Here is a 21,206-nt window from a genome sequence, read left to right on the forward strand (position 1 = left end):
GCTGTGTTAAAATAAAATCTGGTACTGAGCCAAAACCTGCTATTTCACATGTCCCCATCTTCTGCAGAGGAATTGCATATAACCACCTAAGCAGAATTTGGCATTCTGTCTTCAACTTGCTGCTTTGGGGTTTAACCAGGATTTTAACATTTCATTGAATTTTCATTGTAAATTTTCTTTTAATTTTTAATGCCGAAGTATACAAGACTATTTAAAAAGTGCATGTTACTTGCCTAATCTCTCTTTTGGTCTGTCATATTGAACATGTATTACTATGATTTATTTTTAAATTCATATTTATGGGCATTTTAAAATGTAGGGTTTTTTGACCTTTGGCACCAACTTGTCAGTGATCACTTAAACTTAATTGGTATAATGTGCAATTGACAGTATGTAGTGTGAGCCATTTTAATCCTTCATGCCATCTGAGTGGTCACATATGCAAATGCAAAAACCATGAATCCTTATGAAGTTTTTGTTGAAAATTGCGAAGTATCCGATTTAACCAAAAAAAGCCCCCCAAAACAACCCAACCCTTCCCCATAAAACAGTAAATAATTGTGTGATTACGTGCAGGCTTCCAGATTAATAATGCTGTATGTAAACTTTTTTCTTCATTCTTATACTTTAAAAACTAGGTTAGGATCCTACAGGCTCAACCCTGTGAACTCTAATATATGTAGTGCTATTGATATCAATGGGACTATTCACAGTAAAAATCACTACACTCAGTAGTGCTTGTAGGATCTGGGTACAAAGTGGACTCTTAAATTAGGTATTAAAGCCCCAATTTAGCAAAGTGCTTTGTGAATTTTGGGCCTAAGGACTGAAGTCTCCCAACAAACCTTGCTAGAACATATAGTTGCACTGTCTTCAGTGGGACAACTGGGGGAGATGGTGACATGAGTCAGTTTTGCATAACTGTGTCCTAAATAAAGAAGTACAGGGATGTGTAACTGTCACTTGAAGTCTGTACATTCATGCCTGTTTCTATGAATATGATTTATATTTTACATAAAATGTTTTATATTTTAGGTAATCTATATTTAGCATTGAAGATAAAAAATAAAATTATTATTCCCATGTCTTTTTTTATATCACTTTTTTAGTTTTTAGTAAAACCAGCCCTTTTGTGTCAACACTCTTCTCCCAAACTTGCTCACCCTGCTGTATGCAGGAAAATATATTTTTGTATTTACTTACATACGATGCAGAGTGAAACGTTTCATTTTAAACACAGTAGAAAATTTTAAATGTTCTAAATAGACAAGACAAATATGCTTAGGCAGTTTATTTAAAATTGGCTATTTTAATCAGTATTGTTTCCCAATATTCAATTATCTCAGTGTATTGTCTGCTAACTTCAAAAGTAGTTATTTTGAAAGAGCACAAACAAAAATTAAATGATTGTACTTGAAAATGCTCTGAATTTAACATGCACAGTAGTTAAAATGTTTTTGGAAGGCTAATCTGGTGGTATATTTCAGTTCAAGTGACATTTGTAAATATATTTTACAAATATTTTTCCATACAAAATTATACTGTTCACCTACAAGGCTCTTCTACTGCATTCTTCATAATTCATTCCATAGGCAGTGACTGTGTTATACTGCCTTTTATGAGGGCCTCAGGGTACTTTACAAAGATATGTAGTGATACCATTTTACAGATGAGTAAACTGAGGCATGGAGTTTGAGTGCCTTGCCCACAACCACACAGCAAGTCAGTGGCAGAGATAGGAATAAAACCAGATCTCATGACTCCCAGTACTTTGCTCTAATCACTAAATTGCTCATTCTGAGATGGGCAGTAGTATCTTTGCATTCTTTAGCATAATTTAACACATCCTGTCGTCAGTTCTAGAGGCTAGTAATATTAAACTGCTCCTTTTTATTGTCCTGTCTTCAACAGCTACTTAAAAGAATGTCACCTTACTTTATTGATTGACATAGTTTATGATGGATCTCAAGCTGTCTGGCTTAAACAGAAATTCCATTAAGATCTTAAGTATTTATATTTCATACTTTGGGGTCTAATATTGAAACTACTGTATGTATTTCAATACATCAACATTCTGCAAAGCATTACATTTGTAGCAATTTATCTTATAGTTAACTGTTTTGTATTCAGAATGTAATGTTTTCAAAAGTGGTATTGAATGTCAGAGTACAACGTACAAAATCTGGTGTAGCTCAGTTCTGTACTTAAAAGTGTGTTCTTCAAATTGTGATTTGCTTTTAAAGACTTGTTGCATAGTTAATGTGGAAAATAGACTCAGTACCAATCTTAGCTTTTTGATGGGGTAAAGTTTTTTAATGCGATTTGCCTCACATACTAATCTGTTTTGGCAGCTAATGATGTTATTGACTGTAAGTTCTACTTGTCTGTTTTTTGAGAATAAAGATTTTATTGTATCTGCATGTATTTTAAATTTTTGGATAATTCCATTGAACTGTGACTACAATTAGCACATGAAAAATTGATCTTTCTTCTTTTTAACCAGGAATTATATTTGCTATTGTAGTACTAGTTTTTAGCACTGATGTCAGTCATTTAATTTCACAACCTGTTTTGTACATGAGATTTAAAGTTTAGATCATGTTTAAATTTGTGTAAATTGTTATGTAAAATTATTTATTCAGAAGAAAATTGTGTATGTATACTTTTGACATAGGACCCTTAAGGAAATATTAGATTTTGCTGATATTTTAAGTAGTTATGAATATCAAACTTATTTTTACAGAGCTATACATGGCTTTATTTATTACTTCTCTGACCACCAGATCAATGTATTATATAGTTAAATATTTGTAGACCAATTTCACAAATTATGGTATTGTGACTAAGCTTAACCAAATAAATGGTTACTGAAACTTTGCACTGAGACCTGTACTGCTCTTAAGACTGTTCTGTTGCAAAGCATCTGTTTGGAGGAAAAGTAATTGTCTGGAACTCCACTCTTGTACTATTTAAGAGAGAGGTATGAGGGCACCTGACTGTCTAAATTAAAGAACATTTGCATCATACATCGTTTGTGATAACCCTGCAGTTTAAAGCCCTTTAGGAGAAGCAGACGCTTCTTTATTCTTACCTATGTTATACAAATTGTTGCAAGCCTCTGTCCCTTGATGGTTGCACATAGTTCTGTTGATAGTGATCTGTGACCATTGCCCACATAGTCTGTGGAAAAATCACAAAAGACTAAAGAGGGTGGATCATTGACTCTACAGATTTTACAGCAGTAACGCTTCCTCCCACCCCCTGTTGCTTTCTAGCGCGATTCCTTGTCATCAGGTGCCTGCTGATTTGTCAGTGCAACAGTACAAATGGTGCCTTGTCCTTCAGGTGCACTTTCTTTGTGTCTGTCAGCCTGCATGGGGGTGTCTGAGCTGGGTGTAGACGGCCCAGGCAGCTCACCACACAGCCCTGTATAGGAGCTGACAGGTCTCTGGTTGATATCCCGCACTCATTGGAGGTCTTGTACCTATTGGGTTTCTGGGACCTGGGCGGGCTTGCTAACAGACCCCCCAGCCCGCCCAAGGGCCACGAGGAGACAACAGCTGCGGTGGCTGGCTGGGGTAGGCAGATTATCATGGGTGACATCTGCCCAGCGCCGGCGGGCGGACGGGCGGGCTCCCTGCTGGAGGGTTACCCCCGCGAGCCAACGGCTGCTGCCCCCACCCCCACGGTCTAGCTCTGGCGGGCGAAGGGGGCGGCTTATCCACGGGCACCGGGGCCTATCGCAGCCCGAGTGCGGCCCCCGCATCCCAAGCTAGGAGACAACGCGCGGCCAACGGCCAGCTGCACGCGGGAATTTCAAAAGGCCTTATCCCGCCTGACCGATCCTTCCAGCCCCGCCTTCTTCTCTGACGTTAGAGGGGTGAAATTCCCGGGCGCCAGGGAAGCTAAGCAGGATCCTGTGAGTTTGAGTTTGGTCCTTGGAGGGGAGACCAAAAGAGGGGGGTAGGGTGATAGAGCAGGGGTTGCGGAGGCTTTCTGCAGTTGTGTCCTTGGAGAAACTTGTCCCAGTCTGGGGGATAGGGAAAGCTGTAGCACCCCGCCAATGGGTCTTCCTGAGGAGCAGCGCAGTGTTGCTAATTCTCTTGATCTCAATATTTGATGGTTTTATTAAAGCCCCCCCATCACGCTGCCTGGCTCACGACTGTGAGTGCCAGTGTCTACGCCAGGGCAGAGACCCCAAACTGGTGGGGTGTTTTATAATTCGATTTTACCAAGCCAGGAACAAATGTGAACTCCTAGGTCACTATAACACTTCCCATGGAGTCAAAGACAGTCCCCTTAGACTCTCCAGTCTATCTTGCCATCCAGACAAACTGGACTTCGTGATAAATGGTCACTTACACAAAACATCACATAATATGCAATTTGCTCTCAGTCTCAAGAGGCCAGTCACTTACCCCCAGATTAGCACAGTCAACTCTGCCCTTCATCCAAGGTGGATAAACTTTGCCTAAATTCCATTGCAACCCATGGGGCTACTCACATGCATATTTATGATTCCAAAATACGATACTGGGCAGGCCATTTGTCAGGAACCTGAAGGCTCCAATTAGTCCCATTGCATGCATTCTAATCACACACACACACACACACACACACACACACACACACACACACACACACACACACACACACACACACACACACACACACACACACACACACACACACACACACACACACACACACACACACACACACACACACACACACACACACACACACACACACCCTTGCAGCTGTATTTTATCTGAGAGGTGAAACAGCCAGTGCTGGTTTGCTGAGTTCATGGGCAATAGAAAGATGCAACTGATCTGCTCTGCACACACAACGGAGAGGAAAGCCAGGCTCTGCATTGCAACTCTATCCACGCCCCGCCCCCGCCCACCTGACCCTGCAGCTCTCGCGCGATCTGGGGTTGCGACCCCGGAAGTGTTTGTTTCTGGTGCCGCACGTGGGTGCCTGCGCTACCGGTGGCCGCTTCCCTGTCTCGGGCAGGGTCCCTGCTTCTGGTGCTGCCCGCCCGCCCCCGCCATGGGCAAAGCTCGCAAGAGGCACAACTGGAAGGCGCGGCTGCCGGGGGGTGACGGGGGGCAGCAGGCGCCCGCCCCGGAGCTTGTGCAGCTGGAGCTGGGAGGTGAGTCCGGCGCCGTATGACCGCCCCGCGGGGAAGAGGGGCCGGAATGGGCGCCCCCCTGCACACTCGCCCCCTACCGACTAGGTAACTTCTTTGCACACTCACTCCTTCCTGAGTGGGTGGCCCTTGCACGCTCACACCTCCTTGTACACTCACTCTCCTTCCTGAATGGGTGACCCCTTTGCGCACTAAGTCACTCCTGCTGAGCCCTAATGTCTCTCTTTTGGAAGAAAATGAACTGGTTGGGAGGTTGAATTGACCCTCATCTTCAGCTGTCGTGGTTTTGAGGTACATTGTCATTGATCGTGTGGGGAAACTTGCACTGGATTTGCTTGTGCTGTACCTGCCCTGATCTCAGATACAAGCCTATCAATAAATCCAGGGTTACTTACTCTTTAGCAGCAACAAGAGTTGACAATAAATTGAGACCAAACACAAGGTCGGTTTTAGACCCACGTGGTGGAGCTTTTGAGTGCTGCTAACTTGGTGTATGGGCTTGGACAAGTCACCTAGCTTGTGTGTACCTCTTTCTTCATTATGAAAATAGAGGTAGTGCTCACTTCCCAAGGGAGGATTATTTGGTACAATGTTTTGATTATGAAAACGTAGCCTTTTTCACAGTGGTATTACTCAATAACAAGAAAAGACGGATTTTTATCATGAAAGCAACCATAAGGAGAGGAGCATTGTTTCCCTGCACAGCAATCCTATTGGCTTTGTCAATAATGTAATCGTTGTTATTGCCATTTTATTTAAAAGCAGCGAGCTTTGCAATAAGCCTGTTAAAAATAAGCTATCTGAAGACTGTGACTGACCATAACTAACACTTTCAGATGAGGCAAAGCTGAAAGGAGTGGATGGAAGTAATGCCCTGGTCCTGCCAGGGAAAAAGACAAAGAAGAAAAAAGTAGCTTGTGTCACACAACGAGAGAAGAAGCCCCTGAGCAAAAAACAGAGGAAAATATTGCAGAAAGTTTTAGAGCAGAAAGAGAAGAAAAATCAGGTAGGTTGCACCCCGGTCATAAGGCTCTGCCCAGCTGTTTAGTGTTAAAGAAAACTGTTTAAAGGGGGCTGTTGTGAACAGGATTCCAAAGTGGCTTCCCTGGGAATATGAGCAAGGGTTTTATCCTTAGAATCATTTTATAGCATCTGCCTATCACCAGCTTGGGGGAGCAGAGGTGTATCTAGACACCTTATTGTGACCCAGTGCAATGTCAAGAACTGTGTAGACTGCCGCCTGCATTTCAGTGGGAGGTTGACACTGAAGCCTGCTGCCAGTTTAAATTGGAACAGCGTTCACTATTTAACTGCTGCTTTGTTTGGTAAAAGTATACAGCTACCCGGGGACTGTTGGTACAGTGTGCTGCTATGGACAAAGTTTGAGTAGAGTCTTACCACTGACATCAGAATGCAGTGAGAGAGCAGGAGTGTAGATCTGGGAGCCTTGGACTTCTGAGGTCTAATCCTGCTTTGGGCAAGTCACTTAACCACTTTGAGTATCTAAGTAGGGATGATTCTTAAAAGTATTATTGTGAGGATTGGCTCATATTTGCAAAGTGTTTTGAAGGTGAAAAATGTTATTTATAAATAAAAAGCATTGGGCATACGTTACCTTTTTCAAGATGAATAGCAAAATAAAAGGCTCCAATACCCCTATTGTACCAAAATGAGACAAAATTCCATCAATTAAAATGTAGAGAAATAAATAGGATGATGATCCTTGACCAGCCTTACTCATGGGGTCACTAGCAACACTTCAATAGTGTGTCTCTCTAACTTATGGTTTTTCCCAGCATGCAAATATAATATGGCTCTGTCCCCTAGTCCTTACTCAAGCTAAACTGCAGTTGACTTGGTAGCTAAGTAAGATAGAACTTGAAGTGAATCTTTTTTGCTGGTACAGCAGTTCTAACAGTGATTATATATTTTTTTCTGTAGCGAACTGAATTGCTAAGAAAGTTAAATGAGGTCCAGGTTTCTGAGGTTGAAATGAAACTTCTGTACACCACTTCCAAGTTGGGTATTGGAGAACGCATGTACCAGACCAAACGGTAAACGTCCATCTATTGCTGCTCTTGCAACTCAGGCCTATTATTGCTTTCTCAGTCTCTGTGTTGCACATAGATTCCTTTTTTGCTTTAAATGGCTTCTTCGCCTAAGTTACTGTAAATATTACTTGATAGATTTGTAAATTATTTAAAGTAAAAATAGTTTGGTAGTTATGGTGAGGTAGAAAGAAAATGAGACTTATTACAGGTTCGTGTTCTTTGAGATGGTTTCTTTTTTGAGGGGCGAAGATCTGAAGTGTGAAAATGCTAGTTATATTGGGGGGAAATGCCCATAATGTGTACATATTCTGTTTTAGGACAGTACAAGAAGAAGGCACCACGTGTCCGGAGAAGATTAGTAGCATCAGTGGTGCAAATAAAAAAAGGCACAGACTAGATATGGAACTGGAGACTGAGGGGAAGACTGAATCCTCTGATAGTTCTGATGAGGATGAAGAGGAAGAGCATAAAGAAGCAATTGAAAAGACAGCCACTGACAGCTTTAACTTTGGAAAGGTGGAAGAATGCATTGAGAAGCCATTGAATAGTGATCAGGCTCTTCCTAGCATGCCAGCTCTTCAAAAAGCTTTTCATAAGCCATCATCCAAGCCTGCAGTTTTCATCCCAGTGGACAGGTCATCTGAGATACAGGTCAGTCTTTGTTAGTAATTCATCATAATGAGCATTCTTCAAGGAGTTGGAGTGACACTCTTCATTAGACTAATTCTTGACAAATACTAAAATGGAGACTTGTGGGATTCACCGGCATCAGTCAGTGCATTGTTTGCAGTGCTATCAATGTTAGAGTGCATTCCCAGCATTGCTTTAAGTGTTACTGTTACCAACTGTTGCTGATTAGACACACAGCTTTGAGCTTGTCAAGTGAATAAAGAAGGAAACTGCTTTCAGTTTTGTTTCAAAACATCTGTATTTGTCACTAATTCTAAATATGTAACTTATTAATGATCTGAGATTTTAAGCCCTTTGGTGTAATGAACTGAAAATCTTAATTGTTAAACTGGGTTTTATGCTCTGTTATGCTAAATGTAGTTTCAGATAGATTTAATTCTGCAGAAATTTGAGAGAGTCCACTTATCACTGAGCAGATATGATAATGAGTTATGGAATGAGTTTCCATTTGAAATGTGGTTAAACTCAAGTGAATCTTAGATGACTACATTGAATTTAATGAATCAGAGCACTGGTTTAGTTTCATGCTTGAGTAACCAGCTATGTTTTGAGAAGTCAGGAAGAAATATTTTGCTGATCCTAGTTCCTGGTTGGCCTGGCAGTGTTTTACCCTACATTTTATAACTTTTCAAGCCATGAAGAAGGCAGCGTGTTACCAAAATATCCTAGATATGAGGGATCTATATCCACTTCTGCTCCTACATGTATTGGACTGTATGTGAAAGTATCATTCATGACTTTTGGAATGGGAAATCCATGATGGGGTGAATCTTTTAGACTTTTCATACAGCTTTTTTTTTTAACTGAGCTTGACCCATTAAAAAGCCAAGCAGAAACAGGGATCAAGACACACAAACTGAAAATAAAGTTTCTGTTTTGTTTTCAATAGGAAGCAAGGCTAAAGCTTCCTATCCTCGCTGAAGAACAAGTTATCATGGAAGCTATTAACGAGAATCCTGTTGTCATCATATGCGGAGAAACCGGGAGTGGTAAAACCACTCAAGTGCCTCAGTTTCTGTATGAAGCAGGCTATGCCAGGTGGGATTCTGTTCTTTTATACTGAAAATTGGTGAGAATATATATATATATATATATATATATATATATATATATATATATATATAAGTTCCATCCCTTTCTGGTTTTGGAATGTTGTCTCTGCTTAAGACTCCTGTGTTAGTGCTGTTACCTCTATGAGCAGCAATAGTGCCTACCTCAGATGGAGGTGAAATGAACTTGAAGGAGAAAAATCTGTGGGCAGTCCTTAGTTTGCACAAAAGTCCCTCAAGATTATTTATTTTAGAGCTTTTAAACTGCTACCTTGTTTTAAACATCACTGTTTTATTTTTCACAGTAGGACTATAGTACTTGTCACTAACCTTGAAGGTAGGTTAGCTAAGGGGGAAAGCTGGTGGGTTCATCTCTCCAAGATACTCCACATGTTCCTTGCAAAATTAAAATAAACACCATTCTATATGGTGAAAAACCATCTGCGGCTTGTCCGGAGCTACTGTTGCTTTTACAAGTTTAGGCAGCGCAGTTTAAATGCTGCCTGCCTTCTGCAGCTCACTCTCATTCAGTTGCAATAAACATTCTGCTTCTGCAATATTCCCTCTTCAGCCCAGGCTTCTTCCCCAAAGGACCCAGTTTGGTAGGGATTACCTGGTCCTCCCAACAATAAAGGAGAACCTGCATGTGTTCTAAGACAAGCCCAAAACCCACTTGGAGGAATTCCTCTTGTCCTGTTTCCTAGATTTGTCTGTAAAAAGCTTTCCTCCTCTATCCTAGTTCCGATGGCATCATTGGAATCACAGAGCCTCGACGTGTAGCCGCAGTGTCGATGTCTCATCGGGTCGCTAAGGAAATGAATGTTTCACACAGGTAAGGGCCAAAAGATATGGGGCTAACCAAGAAAGTCAAAAGCAACAGAACCTAGCCCCCTCTTAGTATGAATCTTCTGCTGCATGGGAGAGGTTGGAGGGATGTTACCTTGGGGTCGGATTAGCTGCAGCCTGTTCTGCTGGCCTTTCCAGAGAGGAACCGTAGGAAGTTTTCAATGAACTCAGCTCTGTTGCTCCCTAGAAAGACCGATGGTGGTCTTGGTCTTAACAAGCCCTCCTGGTTCCCGTTGGAGAGTCAGTGGATTGTTGAGGAGGTGGGGAAGGAGACGTGGCTGTGCTGTGTGTAGGGGAGAGCAGGTGTGTCATAACAATGGGCTAGTTAAAAATAAAGCTATTCTGTATCCTGCTTTCTTAGAAGGAAAGGTTCATGTATAAGGCAGTAGAATTCTGTATTTGCTGGAGTCTGGGAAGTGGAGACTCAGGCAATCTGTGGTCTTCCATGCACCTTATGCTGTGGTACCAAGTCATAGCTGAATTGGGCTGAAGACAGCATTATAACCTGAACTCTGACTTTCCTTCCTTTCCTAGCTTTTTACATTTGGTCTAAAATGCTCTTTTTTTTTTTTTTTTAAAGTGTGTGGCTTTGTTTGTGCAATAATGATGTATTTTCTCTACAGGGTAGTTTCGTATCAAATACGTTATGAAGGAAACGTTACAGATGAAACCAAAATCAAGTTCATGACGGATGGTGTGCTACTGAAAGAAATTCAGAAGGTAAATTACCTTCTGCAATGAAAAAACAGGAGGCATTTAATGTCTCTAGAGAAATTCCACGCATTCCTGCTAGGACTTGCCATGAGTGAAAGCGTTCCTTCCTGAAACAAAACGTCTTTCAGCAGTTGTATTTTTGGCGACTAGGTGTCTTATGATTATTCTTTTTATGCTTGTTGGAGGTACAATTCTTGTTTCAGCTGCTGTATTGACTTTCATAGGAATAGGTGTTGGGATTTCTTCATTGCATTCTCCAGACTGAGAATGGTCCAGGGATTAGAGCACCAGCTTACATCTTGGGAAACCTGGGTTTAAGCCCCTGTTCTGCCACTTGCTTCCTATGTAACCTTGGGCAAGTCACTTAGACTGTGAACTATGGCTAGACTAAGACTGTGCCTTCGTTTCCCATCTGTAAAATGGGCATATTAGCACTTTCCTACCTCACATAGGTGTTAGGAGAGCAAATGATCCCTAATTTGGACCACCAGCCTTTCCTCTACCCCAATGAAGCACACCCAGTTTTAAGACCATCCATTTCAGTACACGAAAGATTCTGATGTGCTCAGATAGGACAGTAGTGGGAGAGTCATATAAACCAAGATAGATTCAAAGTGATGACTAAGATGACTGACCCAACCTTAACGTAGAGAGAGACCCGGTTGAGCTTTGACTTGATGTGATGAGATGACTCAGCTTCCTTCTTTATTTCTAGGACTTCTTGCTTTTGAAGTACAAAGTGATCATTATTGATGAGGCCCATGAAAGAAGTGTGTATACCGATATCCTGATTGGCCTCCTGTCTCGCATCGTGCCACTTCGTGGAAAGGTAAGAAAAGCAGAGGTGGTTGCGCGTGTTAGCGGGAGCAGATATGGGTCAAAAATGGGTAACAGAAATGATTAAATGCATGGAAAGGAGAGAGTGGAAAAATTAAGACTCCTCTGCTTGGAGATGAGATGAATAAAAAGGAGTATTAGGAAGCTAGATTAAATAAAGAATAGCAAAGAAAAGAGCCCCCTTTGTCTTTTCTTATATCACAAGAACTGGGGGGATGTTCCATGAAACTGACAGGTAAAACACTTAAACACTGATAAAAAGGAGACAAATTATTACACAGTACCCATTTAACCTGCATAACTCACTGCCACAAGACATCAAATCCAAGAACTGAGGAGGATTTAAAATTAGACATTTATTCAGTAAGTAAGGACATTCACCCTTACCTTTGGATGTAAACCCTCATCCTTCAAGGTATAAGACAACGATTAGGAAAAGACTTCCTCTAGGAGAATCTTACACCTACCGTACACCATGGTTTTTGTAAAGGAAAATTATGCCTCACTAATATACTAGAATTCTTTGAGGCAGTCAACAAGCATGTGGACAAGGGGGATCCAGTGGATATAGTGTACTTAGATTTTCAGGAAGCCTTTGGTAAGGTCCCTGACCAAAGGCTCTTAAGCAAAGTAAGCGGTCATGGGATAAGAGGGAAGGTTCTCTCATGGACTGGTTACTGGTTAAAAAATAGGAAACAAAGGGTAGGCATAAATGGTCAGTTTTCAGATTGGATAGAGGTAAATAGTGGTGTCCCCCAGGGGACTGTACTGGGACCAGTCCTGTTTCAACATATTCATAAATGATCTGGACAAAGGGGTAAACAGTGAGGTAGCAAAATTTGCAGATGATACAAAATTACTCAAGATAGTTAAGTCCCAAGCAGACTGCAAAGGGCTACAAAAGGATCTCACGAAACTGGGTGACTGGGCAACAAAATGTCAGATGAAATTCAGTGCTGATAAATGCAAAGTAATGCACATTGGAAAACAATCCCAACTATGTATATAAAATGATGGGGTCTAAATTAGCTGTTGCCACTCAAGAAAGAAATCTTGGCGTCATTGTGGATAGTTCTCTGAGAAAATCTACTCAGTGTGCCGCGGCAGTCAAAAAAGCTAACAATGTTGGGAATCATTAGGAAAGGGATAGATAATAAAGACAGAAAATATCATATTGCCTCTATATAAATCCATGGTACACCCACACCTTGAATGCTGTGTGCAGATGTGGTTGCCCCATCTCAAAAAACACATAGTGGAAAAGGTTCAGAAAAGGGAAACAAAAATGATTAGGGGTATGGAACGGCTGCCATATGAGGAGAGATTAATAAAACTGGGACTTTTCATCTTGGAAAAGAGACAACTAAGGGAGGATATGACAGAGGTCTATAAAATCATGACTAGTGTGGCGAAAGTAAATAAGGAAGTGTTATTTACTCCTTCTCATAACACAAGAACTAGGGGTCACCGAATGAAATTAATAGGCAGCAGGTTTAAAACAAACAAAAGGAAGTATTTTTTCACATAATGCGCAGTCAACCCGTGGAACTCATTGCCAGAGGCTGTTGTGAAGGCCAAGACTATTACAGGGTTCAAAAAAGCACTAGATAAGTTCATGGAGGATAGGTCCATCAATGGCTATTAGCCAGGATGAGACGGATGGTTTCCCTAGCTTCTGTTTGCCAGAAGCTGGGAATGGGCGACCGGGTGGATCACTTGATGATTACCTGTTCTGTTCGTTCCCACTGGGGCAGCTGGCTTTGGCCACTATCAGAAGACGGGATGCTAGGCTAAATGGACCTTTGATCTGACCCAGTATGGCTGTTCTTATGTACCTTGAAATATCCGGTACTGGCCACTGTTGGAAACAGGGATGCTGGAGTAAGTGGACCACTTGGCTAATTTAGCATGACAATTCCTAGGTGTTTGTTTTTATTGTACCTGTGCAGACATGCAGCAGGAGGTTCAGTGCCTTGCTTAAGGCTGGCCTCTTGGTGAGACTGTGGCAGAGTCAGGATTGCCAATAGGATTTTTGTCCGTCTAAGGACCACAGTATTTGGCCGCCTCTGTACTGTCCTGTGGCCTTATATTGCACTTCATGCCTTCAGACTGTGAGGGCTTTGGGGCAGAAGCTTATATTTGGTATCTGTTACAGCAGCGCACATGCATGTGTGTAGTGCTACATAACTGATTACAAGTGGCCAGGCTGCAGCGTAACGCAGCATATTTGCATTTCCACAGAAAGGGCAGCCTATGAAGCTAATCATTATGTCTGCCACCCTTCGTGTTGAAGACTTTACTGATAACAAGAAACTCTTCCCTGCTGTTCCTCCTGCTATACAGGTAACGTTCATCCTAGTGGGGTCTGACTCTGTTTTCCTTTATAAATCTGGATGCTTACAGAGGCATTTTTCCTTTTGCTGCCTGTTATTTACAGTCCTCTCAGCCAGCATTGCAGTCATTTCAGCAATGGCGCTGCAGGCAATTGTCCTGCTTGTAATTTGTTTTGAACTATGTATTCTTCTTCGAGTGATTGCTCATATCCATTCCAGTTAGGTGTGTGCGCCGCGCGTGCACATTCGTCGGAAAACTTTTACCCTAGCAACTCAGTGGGCCGGCAGGTCGCCCCCTAGAGTGGCGCCTTCATGGCGCTTGATATATATCCCTGCCGGCCCACCCGCTCCTCAGTTCCTTCTTACCGCCCGTGTCGGTCGTTGGAACAGTGGAGCGCGGCTTAGCTGACCTCCACTTCCCTAGCTACTCGTAGTTCTCGTATATAGTTATGCAGTTATAATCCTTTTATATATATATTTGTATAGTTATACGTTTTTTCTTTGCTAACATAGTTAGTTTAGTAATTGTTAGTGGGGTTCAGGAAGTAGCCCCCTCCATGAACCCGGTGCCGGAGCCCATGCACGGCTCACCGGGTTTTAAAATGGGCTCGGCCTGCCAGAAGCCGATGCCGAAGGGAGATCCACACGACTCCTGTTTGAAGTGCCTGAGGGAATCGCACTTGACAGCTAAGTGCCCCATTTGCAAGGCTTTTAAGCCGAGAACAAAAAGGAGCGGGACTTTCACTTACCCCTCCACCTTTGGCGCCGAGCGATGATCAAGCGGCTGGCAGAAGCGCCTCCTCGGCACCGGACCCCGCCGGTACTGCCAAGGCCTTTCGGCACCGGCCGTCGCCGGCACCGAAGTCGACTCGGCACCGCTCCCTTCCTCCGAGGTCGAGAGAGCCTACAATTCCTGCTGGTGCCTGACGGCTCCCCGGCACGCGCCGTGGTTGAGCTACTGCTCCTGCTGCTTCTGTGCCAACGGCACCGCAGCCAGAGAGCTCGTCTAAGTCGGATCGCCTGGCACCGACACCTGCTGCGGCACCGACGACGTCGGCACCGTCGATCCCGGTCCCACAAGGGCCGTAGAATCCGTGCCTGACGGCTCCCCGGCACGCGCCGTGGTTGAGCTACTGCTCCTGCTGCTTCTGTGCCAACGGCACCGCAGCCAGAGAGCTCGTCTAAGTCGGATCGCCTGGCACCGACACCTGCTGCGGCACCGACGACGTCGGCACCGTCGATCCCGGTCCCACAAGGGCCGTAGAATCCGGTGCCTGACGGCTCCCCGGCCCGCGCCGTGGTTGAGCTACTGCTCCTGCTGCTTCCGTGCCAATGGCACCGCAGCCAGAGAGCTCGTCTAAGTCGGATCGCCCGGCACCGACACCTGCTGCGGCACCGACGACGTCGGCACCGTCGATCCTGGTCCCACAAGGGCCGTAGAATCCGGTGCCTGACGGCTCCCCGGCGCGCGCCGTGGTTGAGCTTATTGCTCCTGCTGCTTCCGTGCCAACGGCACCGCAGCCAGACAGCTCATCTAACTCGGATCGCCCGGCACCGACACCTACCGAAGCTCTGACGACCTCGGTACCGTCGATCCCGGTCCCACGAGGGCCGTCGAATCCAGTGCCTGACAGCTCCCCAGTATGCACTGTGGTTGAGCCTGCTGTTCCCTCCACGCCGGAGACATTACCAACGGCGAGGGATCTCATTGCCATGACAGAGTCGATGCTGCCTGACCCCGGCACCGCCGGTGCGGGTAATACAGTCTCTTCATGTGACCGTCCTCTGTCAGCACAGCAGAGCGGCACCGTTCATGATCACGGTCCCGCAGACACTCCAGATCCTGTCGGCACGCCCGACACCACTTGCAGTCCCGGTGCTGTTTTCCTCATCGGTACTGGTCGCACTCGCTGCACCGGTCAGTATCCCGTTTGCCGACCCGCTATCGGCACCGTTCCGACTCCCGGCACCGCGACAAGTACCTTGACTCCTGTAGCCTCTCCCCGAGCCTCGAGATCTCGGTCGACCTCCAGGCACCATTCTGGTTGCGGGTCTGGATCTCGTTTCAGGTACCGGTACGCCTCCCGGTGCCGGTTCCCGGTGCCGAGTTGGGCAAGGTCCGATAGAGTCAGAGACTCTGCCTGTGCCTTCTTTTAGTACCTCCATGGCCATCCGGACACGCATCCGTGTCATCCCACATGCGCAGATCTTATGCTTCAGGATCACGATTCTGATATGATGGCCAGCGGGCGCCAGCCCCGAAACCGAAAGAGGCTTGGCGAATGAACCTGTTTGGCCGCCAGGTGTACTCTGCAGAAGCCCTGCAGCTCTGGGTAGCAAAGCAACAAGCCTTGCTTAGCTGCGATAATTATAGCACCAGGGTGAAGGTAGTTTGGTTTATGGAGTTTCTCCCTCAAAACTCCCGCCAAGAGTTCGCTGCCGTCTTGGAGGACGGGGGAAAAAGGGTACCCAGAGCGTCTCTCCAGGCCTCGTTGGACGCAGCAGACTCTGCAGCCAAGACTCTGGCCTTTGGTGTCGCCATGAGGTGCATCTCATGGCTTCAGGTTTCAAACCTCCGGCCGGAGCTGCAGTATGCCATTCAGGATTTACCCTTTGTTGGTAAAGGCCTTTCGCGGCAAAGACAGCCCCAGGCTGCCAAGCCTGATGGACAATAGGGTCCTAATGCGCTCTCTCAGCATGCATATGCCAGCGACCAAACGCAGGCCTTTCTGTCCCCAGCCGCCATACTCTGTGCCTAGCCAGAGACAGGACTTTGGCAAACGGCGAGGCCAAGGTGGTCGCAGACGAACGTCAGGACCCCTAAAGAGCCAAGGTCAAGGTCCCTCGCAATTACCACTGGGACCAAAGACGAACCTTCCAAGGTGCGCCTGAGGGCGGTGTACCAGTCACAGGCCGGGATCCCAATCCCGCTTTCTCCTGGCGTTGCCCCAGTTAATTTCAGATCGCTGGATCCTGCGCACGGTGGAGCATAGGTACCACCTCTAATTTGTTCCAGCCCTGTCCCCCTTCAGGGACCCCTCTCACGAGCAATTCCTCGTACAAGAGGTGCAGACGCCGATGGATGAAAGGGGCAAGGGGTTTTGCTCCCGTTATGCCCTAGTCCCCCACTCGAACGCAGGTCTCAGACCTTCCTAGTCCTGCACGGACTCAACCGGTTTAGGATAAGGTTGAAGTTCCGCACGGTATCCCTGGGAACCATTAGTCCATCCTTGCCTCCTGGGGGCTACTATGCCGCCCTGGATATGAAGGACGCGTACTTTCGCAATGCCATCTTCCCTCCGCACAGGAGATACCTCCGCTTTCTAGCCAACTGTCAGTACTTCTGGTTTACGGCCATAGTCGCCGCCTACCTTCGCTGATGTCGGATATGCGTTTTTCCGTATCTGGACGATTCGCTTATCCGAGGAGACTCTGAGACACAAACCACTCAGCGCGTGGGCATCGCCACGGTCTTATTCACAGGTCAAGGCCTGATGATTACTATAGAGCAATCCACTCTGGTTCCCACGCAGAGGTTGGACTTCCTAGGAGCTATCTTGGTCTCCTACCTAGCCGGAGCCTGCTTATCACAACTGCGGTTTTAGGCGATGGCAACAATCATCTGAAGTCTGCAGGCTTTCCCAACGACCTCGGCTCGTACTTGTCTCAGTCTCCTGGGTCCATGGTTGCCCGCAAGTTTGTAACCAAACACGCCAAGCTCCGCCTCCGTCCTCTCCAAGTCCGGCTCACCTCGGCGTACCACCCGGACAGGGAGCCAATGGTCATGGTAGTCACCGTTCCCTCGAGCACCTTAGGCTCCCTAGAGTGGTGGCTAACTCCCTCCCTGGTGTGGGCAGGGATGCGGTTTCATCTGCCCCAGCCCTCACTGCCCCTGACGACGGACGCGTCATCTCTCTGCTCAAGTGCTCATGGTCACCTCCGAGCTTAAGGCCTTTGGTCTTCTCGGGAGCTGGCATTCCACATCAATGCCCCAAAAATGAGAGTAGTCCGCCTGGCGTGCCAGGGGTTCCAGCGGCAGCTGCGAGGCCGTTGTATCTCGGTGTTTACAGCCAACACAGTGGCCATGTGCTTCATAAATATCCAGGGAGGGACATGGTCCTCCCCCCTTTTGTCAGGAGGCCATCCATTTCCGGGACTTTTGCATGGCCCACTCGATGGAGCTGGTGACGTCCTTTCTCCCAGGCGTTCGGAACGTCTTGGCGCTTTGACTCAGCAGGTCTTTCCTGTCTTACGAGTGATCACTCTGCCCCATGTGAGGCGTTCTGCTTTCCAGAAGTGGAGATGTTTCCTCACATAGACCTGTTCGCTCACCGCGAGAGCAGAAAATGCCAGATGTTCTGCTCCTTCCAAGGTCCCTCCTCGGGATCGATCTTGGACGCATTCCTGATGCCGTGGAAAGGCCAACTCCATTATGCCTTCCCACTGTTCCCACTGGTTCATTAGGTCCTGCTCAAACTCCGCAGGGGCAGAGCGCGCATCATCATGATCACTCCAGAGTGGTCCAGGCAGCACTGATATACCACATTGCTCGGCCTGTCAATAACAGACCCAATTACCCTGCCACCCCACCCAGACCTCATTGCTCAGGGCAACGACAGGCTTCGTCACTCGGACCTGCAGCCTCTTCGCCTCACGGTGTGGCTGCTGCGTAACTGAGCCAGGGTGACAGGAAGCCTTCCACCTGGTCAACGTACCGGGCCAGGTGGAAGTGTTTCGTCTACAGCTGCAATGCGCTCAATCTTGCTCCGGCTGAGGCCTCGATCCCCTCTATTTGGTCTGCCTCTGGCCTTCAGCGGCAGGACCTGGCGGTATCATCGCTGAGGATACACTCAGCAGCCATCTCTACCTTCCAGCCAGGCTAAGGTGGACGTTCCGTGTTCTCACGCTCTATGGGTTCGAGATCCCTCAAGGGCTTGGAGAGCTTGCACTCTCGGGTGCGCCGCCCAGCCCCAACCTGGGACCTCAACCTAGTTTTAACCAGACTTATGTCTCCCCCAGTCGAGCCGTTCACGACTGGCCCTCTGCTATACCTGTCTTGGACGACAACTTTCCTCGTAGCTGTTACATCGGCCAGACGGGTCTCCGAGCTCAGAGCTCTTACGGTGGTTCCGCCGTACACTAGGTTTCACAAAGACAAGGTGCAGTTATGACCGCACCCAGCTTTCCTCCCTAAGGTGGTTTCGGCCTTTCATGTTACCCACAGCTCAACGCAATGGGCACAACCATTGCACTCCTTGGACATCTGTGGAGTGCTCGCATTTATATTGCGCTGCCAGAACCATTTCGTAAGGTGCCCCATCTCTGTCGCGGTAGCGGGCCAAAGGGAGGGCTTGCTTGTTTTCCTCTCGGAGGATCTCATCTTGGGTGATGGCGGACTTCCGCACTTGTTATGATTTGGCTCACACTTCCCCAAGCCACATCATCGTACAGTCTACCAGGGCTTAGGCTTCATCTGCCGCCTTGCTGGCTCGTGTTCCTACCCACGAGATCTGTCGCGCAGCTCCATTGGTCCTCGGTCCATACCTTTGCTTCGCAGTATGCCCTGGTTCAACAGTCAAGAGATGCTGTAGCCTCTGGCTCAGCAGTTTTCATTCTGCCACATTTCACTCCGACCCCACCGCCTAGGTAAGGCTTGGGATTCACCTAACTGGAATGGATATGAGCAATCACTCGAAGAAGAAAAGACGGTTACTCACCTTTGTAACTGTTGTTCTTCGAGATGTGTTGCTCATATCCATTCCACACCCGCCCTCCTTCCCCACTGTCGGAGTAGCCGGCAAGAAGGAACTGAGGAGCGGGTGGGCCGGCAGGGGTATATATCAAGCGCCATGAAGGCGCCACTCTAGGGGGCGACCTGCCGACCCACTGAGTTGCTAGGGTAAAAGTTTTCCGACGAATGTGCACGCGCGGCGCACACACCTAACTTGAATGGATATGAGCAACACATCTCGAAGAACAACAGTTACAAAGGTGAGTAACCGTCTTTTTTGCGGCTTCTCTTGCTAAGAATTCCAGCTCCCACTGAAGAAAGTGGTCTCAAAACACTGACAGTTACAGTTTAGAAAATGATCCAAGTGGAGTTCTACTCTTTATAGAGTGGAATCTCTCTCTCTCAGATTTTGACAGTAATTTTTAAAAAGCCTTTTGGATTCTAAGTAGCTCTCTTGAGTCTTTGATTCTACTGACTTGTCATCAGTTTGTCTGGTAAGGGCAGGGAGAAATGCTTGCTATTTTTGGTAACCTACAAAATGTTGGCTCGGCCAAAGCAGTTAACACAGCTGTGCTGATATTGCCAATGCACAGAAGGTGAAAGGCACCGTGAAGTCAGATTAGCACCTTCATTCTTACTTTGAAATGTTAAGTCTCTTTAATATTAATTTGGTGCCATTCGTGTTTAGCAGGAGTGCAAGATGTTTCCAATTTTTCTGTTTGTTGCACTAAATGTTACAGCTAGTTTTCCGTGGGTAGCAAGCTAGATATAAGGAATCTTAAGCCCTTGATTGTTTAGAAAGTTATACTGGAAAGAGAGGTCTCCATTCAGGGCCGGTGCAAGGAAGTTTCGCGCCCTAGGCGAAACTTCCATCTTGCGCCCCCCCCAGCCCTGCAGCAGCTCCTCGCCCTGAAGTGTGCCCGCCGCCCCCGCGGCAGCTCCCCTCCCCCTGGCCCGAGGAGCCCTGCGGTACCTCCCCACCCCAGCTCACCTCTGCTCCGCGTCCTCCCCGAGCACGCTGTCTTGCTCTAATTCTCCTCCCAGCTGATTGGCGCCGCAAGCCTGGGAAGGCGGGAGAAGTGAAGTAGCAACTGCGCAGTGGAACCCCTGGGCTGCCGGTGGCACGCTGACCCAGGCATAGGTGGCAAGTTTGTAGAAATTTTGGTGGTGCCCAGAACCTGCCCCCCAAACTCCGCCCCGACTTGCCTAAGGCTCTGGAAGGGGTTTCGGGGGAGAGCTCTGGGGTACAGGCCCTGAGCTGGGGATTAGGGTGCAAGAGGGGTGCAGGCTTTGGGATGGAGTTTGGGTGCTGGGTGCAGGCTCTGGGCTGGGGCAGGAGGTGGGTGTGCAGGAGGGGGTGAGGGGTGCAGGCTTTGGGATGGAGTTTGGGTGCAGGCTGGGGGTGGGGGTGTAGGAAAGGGTGAGGGATGCAGGCTCTGGGAGGGAGTTTGGGGGTGGGAAGGAGTGTGTGGGAAAGGGGAGGTGGTGCATGCTCTGGGAGGGAGTGCATGCTCTGGGAGGGAGTTTGGGGATAGGAGGGAGCGCAGGGGGATGAAGGTTGGGGTTGAGGATGAGGGATTCATGATGCGGGGGGGCTCAGGGCTGAGGCAGAGGATTAGGGTGTGGGGGGCTGAGGGGTTTGGGATGTTGGAGAGACTCAGGGCAAGGGCGGAAGCACAGGGTAAGGGCAGCCTGCCCTTAGGAGATGGGGGGCACTAGGACCCTGGGACAGCAGACAGCAGTTCTGCCGGGAGCCGCTCTACTCCAGCAACAGAAGCAGGCAGGGGAGAGGTGCTGCGC

General features: G+C 47.0%; 1 protein-coding gene across 2 annotated transcripts in view; it reads left to right on the forward strand.

Annotated features, from left to right (window-relative positions):
- The first annotated feature begins 4,958 nt into the window (after positions 1 to 4,958).
- DHX37 (DEAH-box helicase 37) overlaps positions 4,959 to 21,206 on the forward strand; it is a 33,511-nt gene continuing 17,263 nt past the window's right edge. For both annotated transcript variants that reach the window (XR_007769427.1, XM_050923485.1), the window contains exons 1-9: positions 4,959 to 5,158; positions 5,992 to 6,161; positions 7,097 to 7,209; positions 7,524 to 7,857; positions 8,786 to 8,934; positions 9,685 to 9,777; positions 10,415 to 10,511; positions 11,221 to 11,334; positions 13,584 to 13,685. Coding sequence is in view for 1 of the 2 variants with exons in the window: in XM_050923485.1 (XP_050779442.1) it covers positions 5,056 to 5,158; positions 5,992 to 6,161; positions 7,097 to 7,209; positions 7,524 to 7,857; positions 8,786 to 8,934; positions 9,685 to 9,777; positions 10,415 to 10,511; positions 11,221 to 11,334; positions 13,584 to 13,685 (1,275 nt within the window). In the remaining variant the exon portion in view is untranslated. The remainder of the gene's footprint in view (positions 5,159 to 5,991; positions 6,162 to 7,096; positions 7,210 to 7,523; positions 7,858 to 8,785; positions 8,935 to 9,684; positions 9,778 to 10,414; positions 10,512 to 11,220; positions 11,335 to 13,583; positions 13,686 to 21,206) is intronic.

Source organism: Gopherus flavomarginatus, chromosome 15 (assembly GCF_025201925.1).
Source record: "Gopherus flavomarginatus isolate rGopFla2 chromosome 15, rGopFla2.mat.asm, whole genome shotgun sequence".
Lineage (NCBI taxonomy): Eukaryota > Metazoa > Chordata > Testudines > Testudinidae > Gopherus > Gopherus flavomarginatus.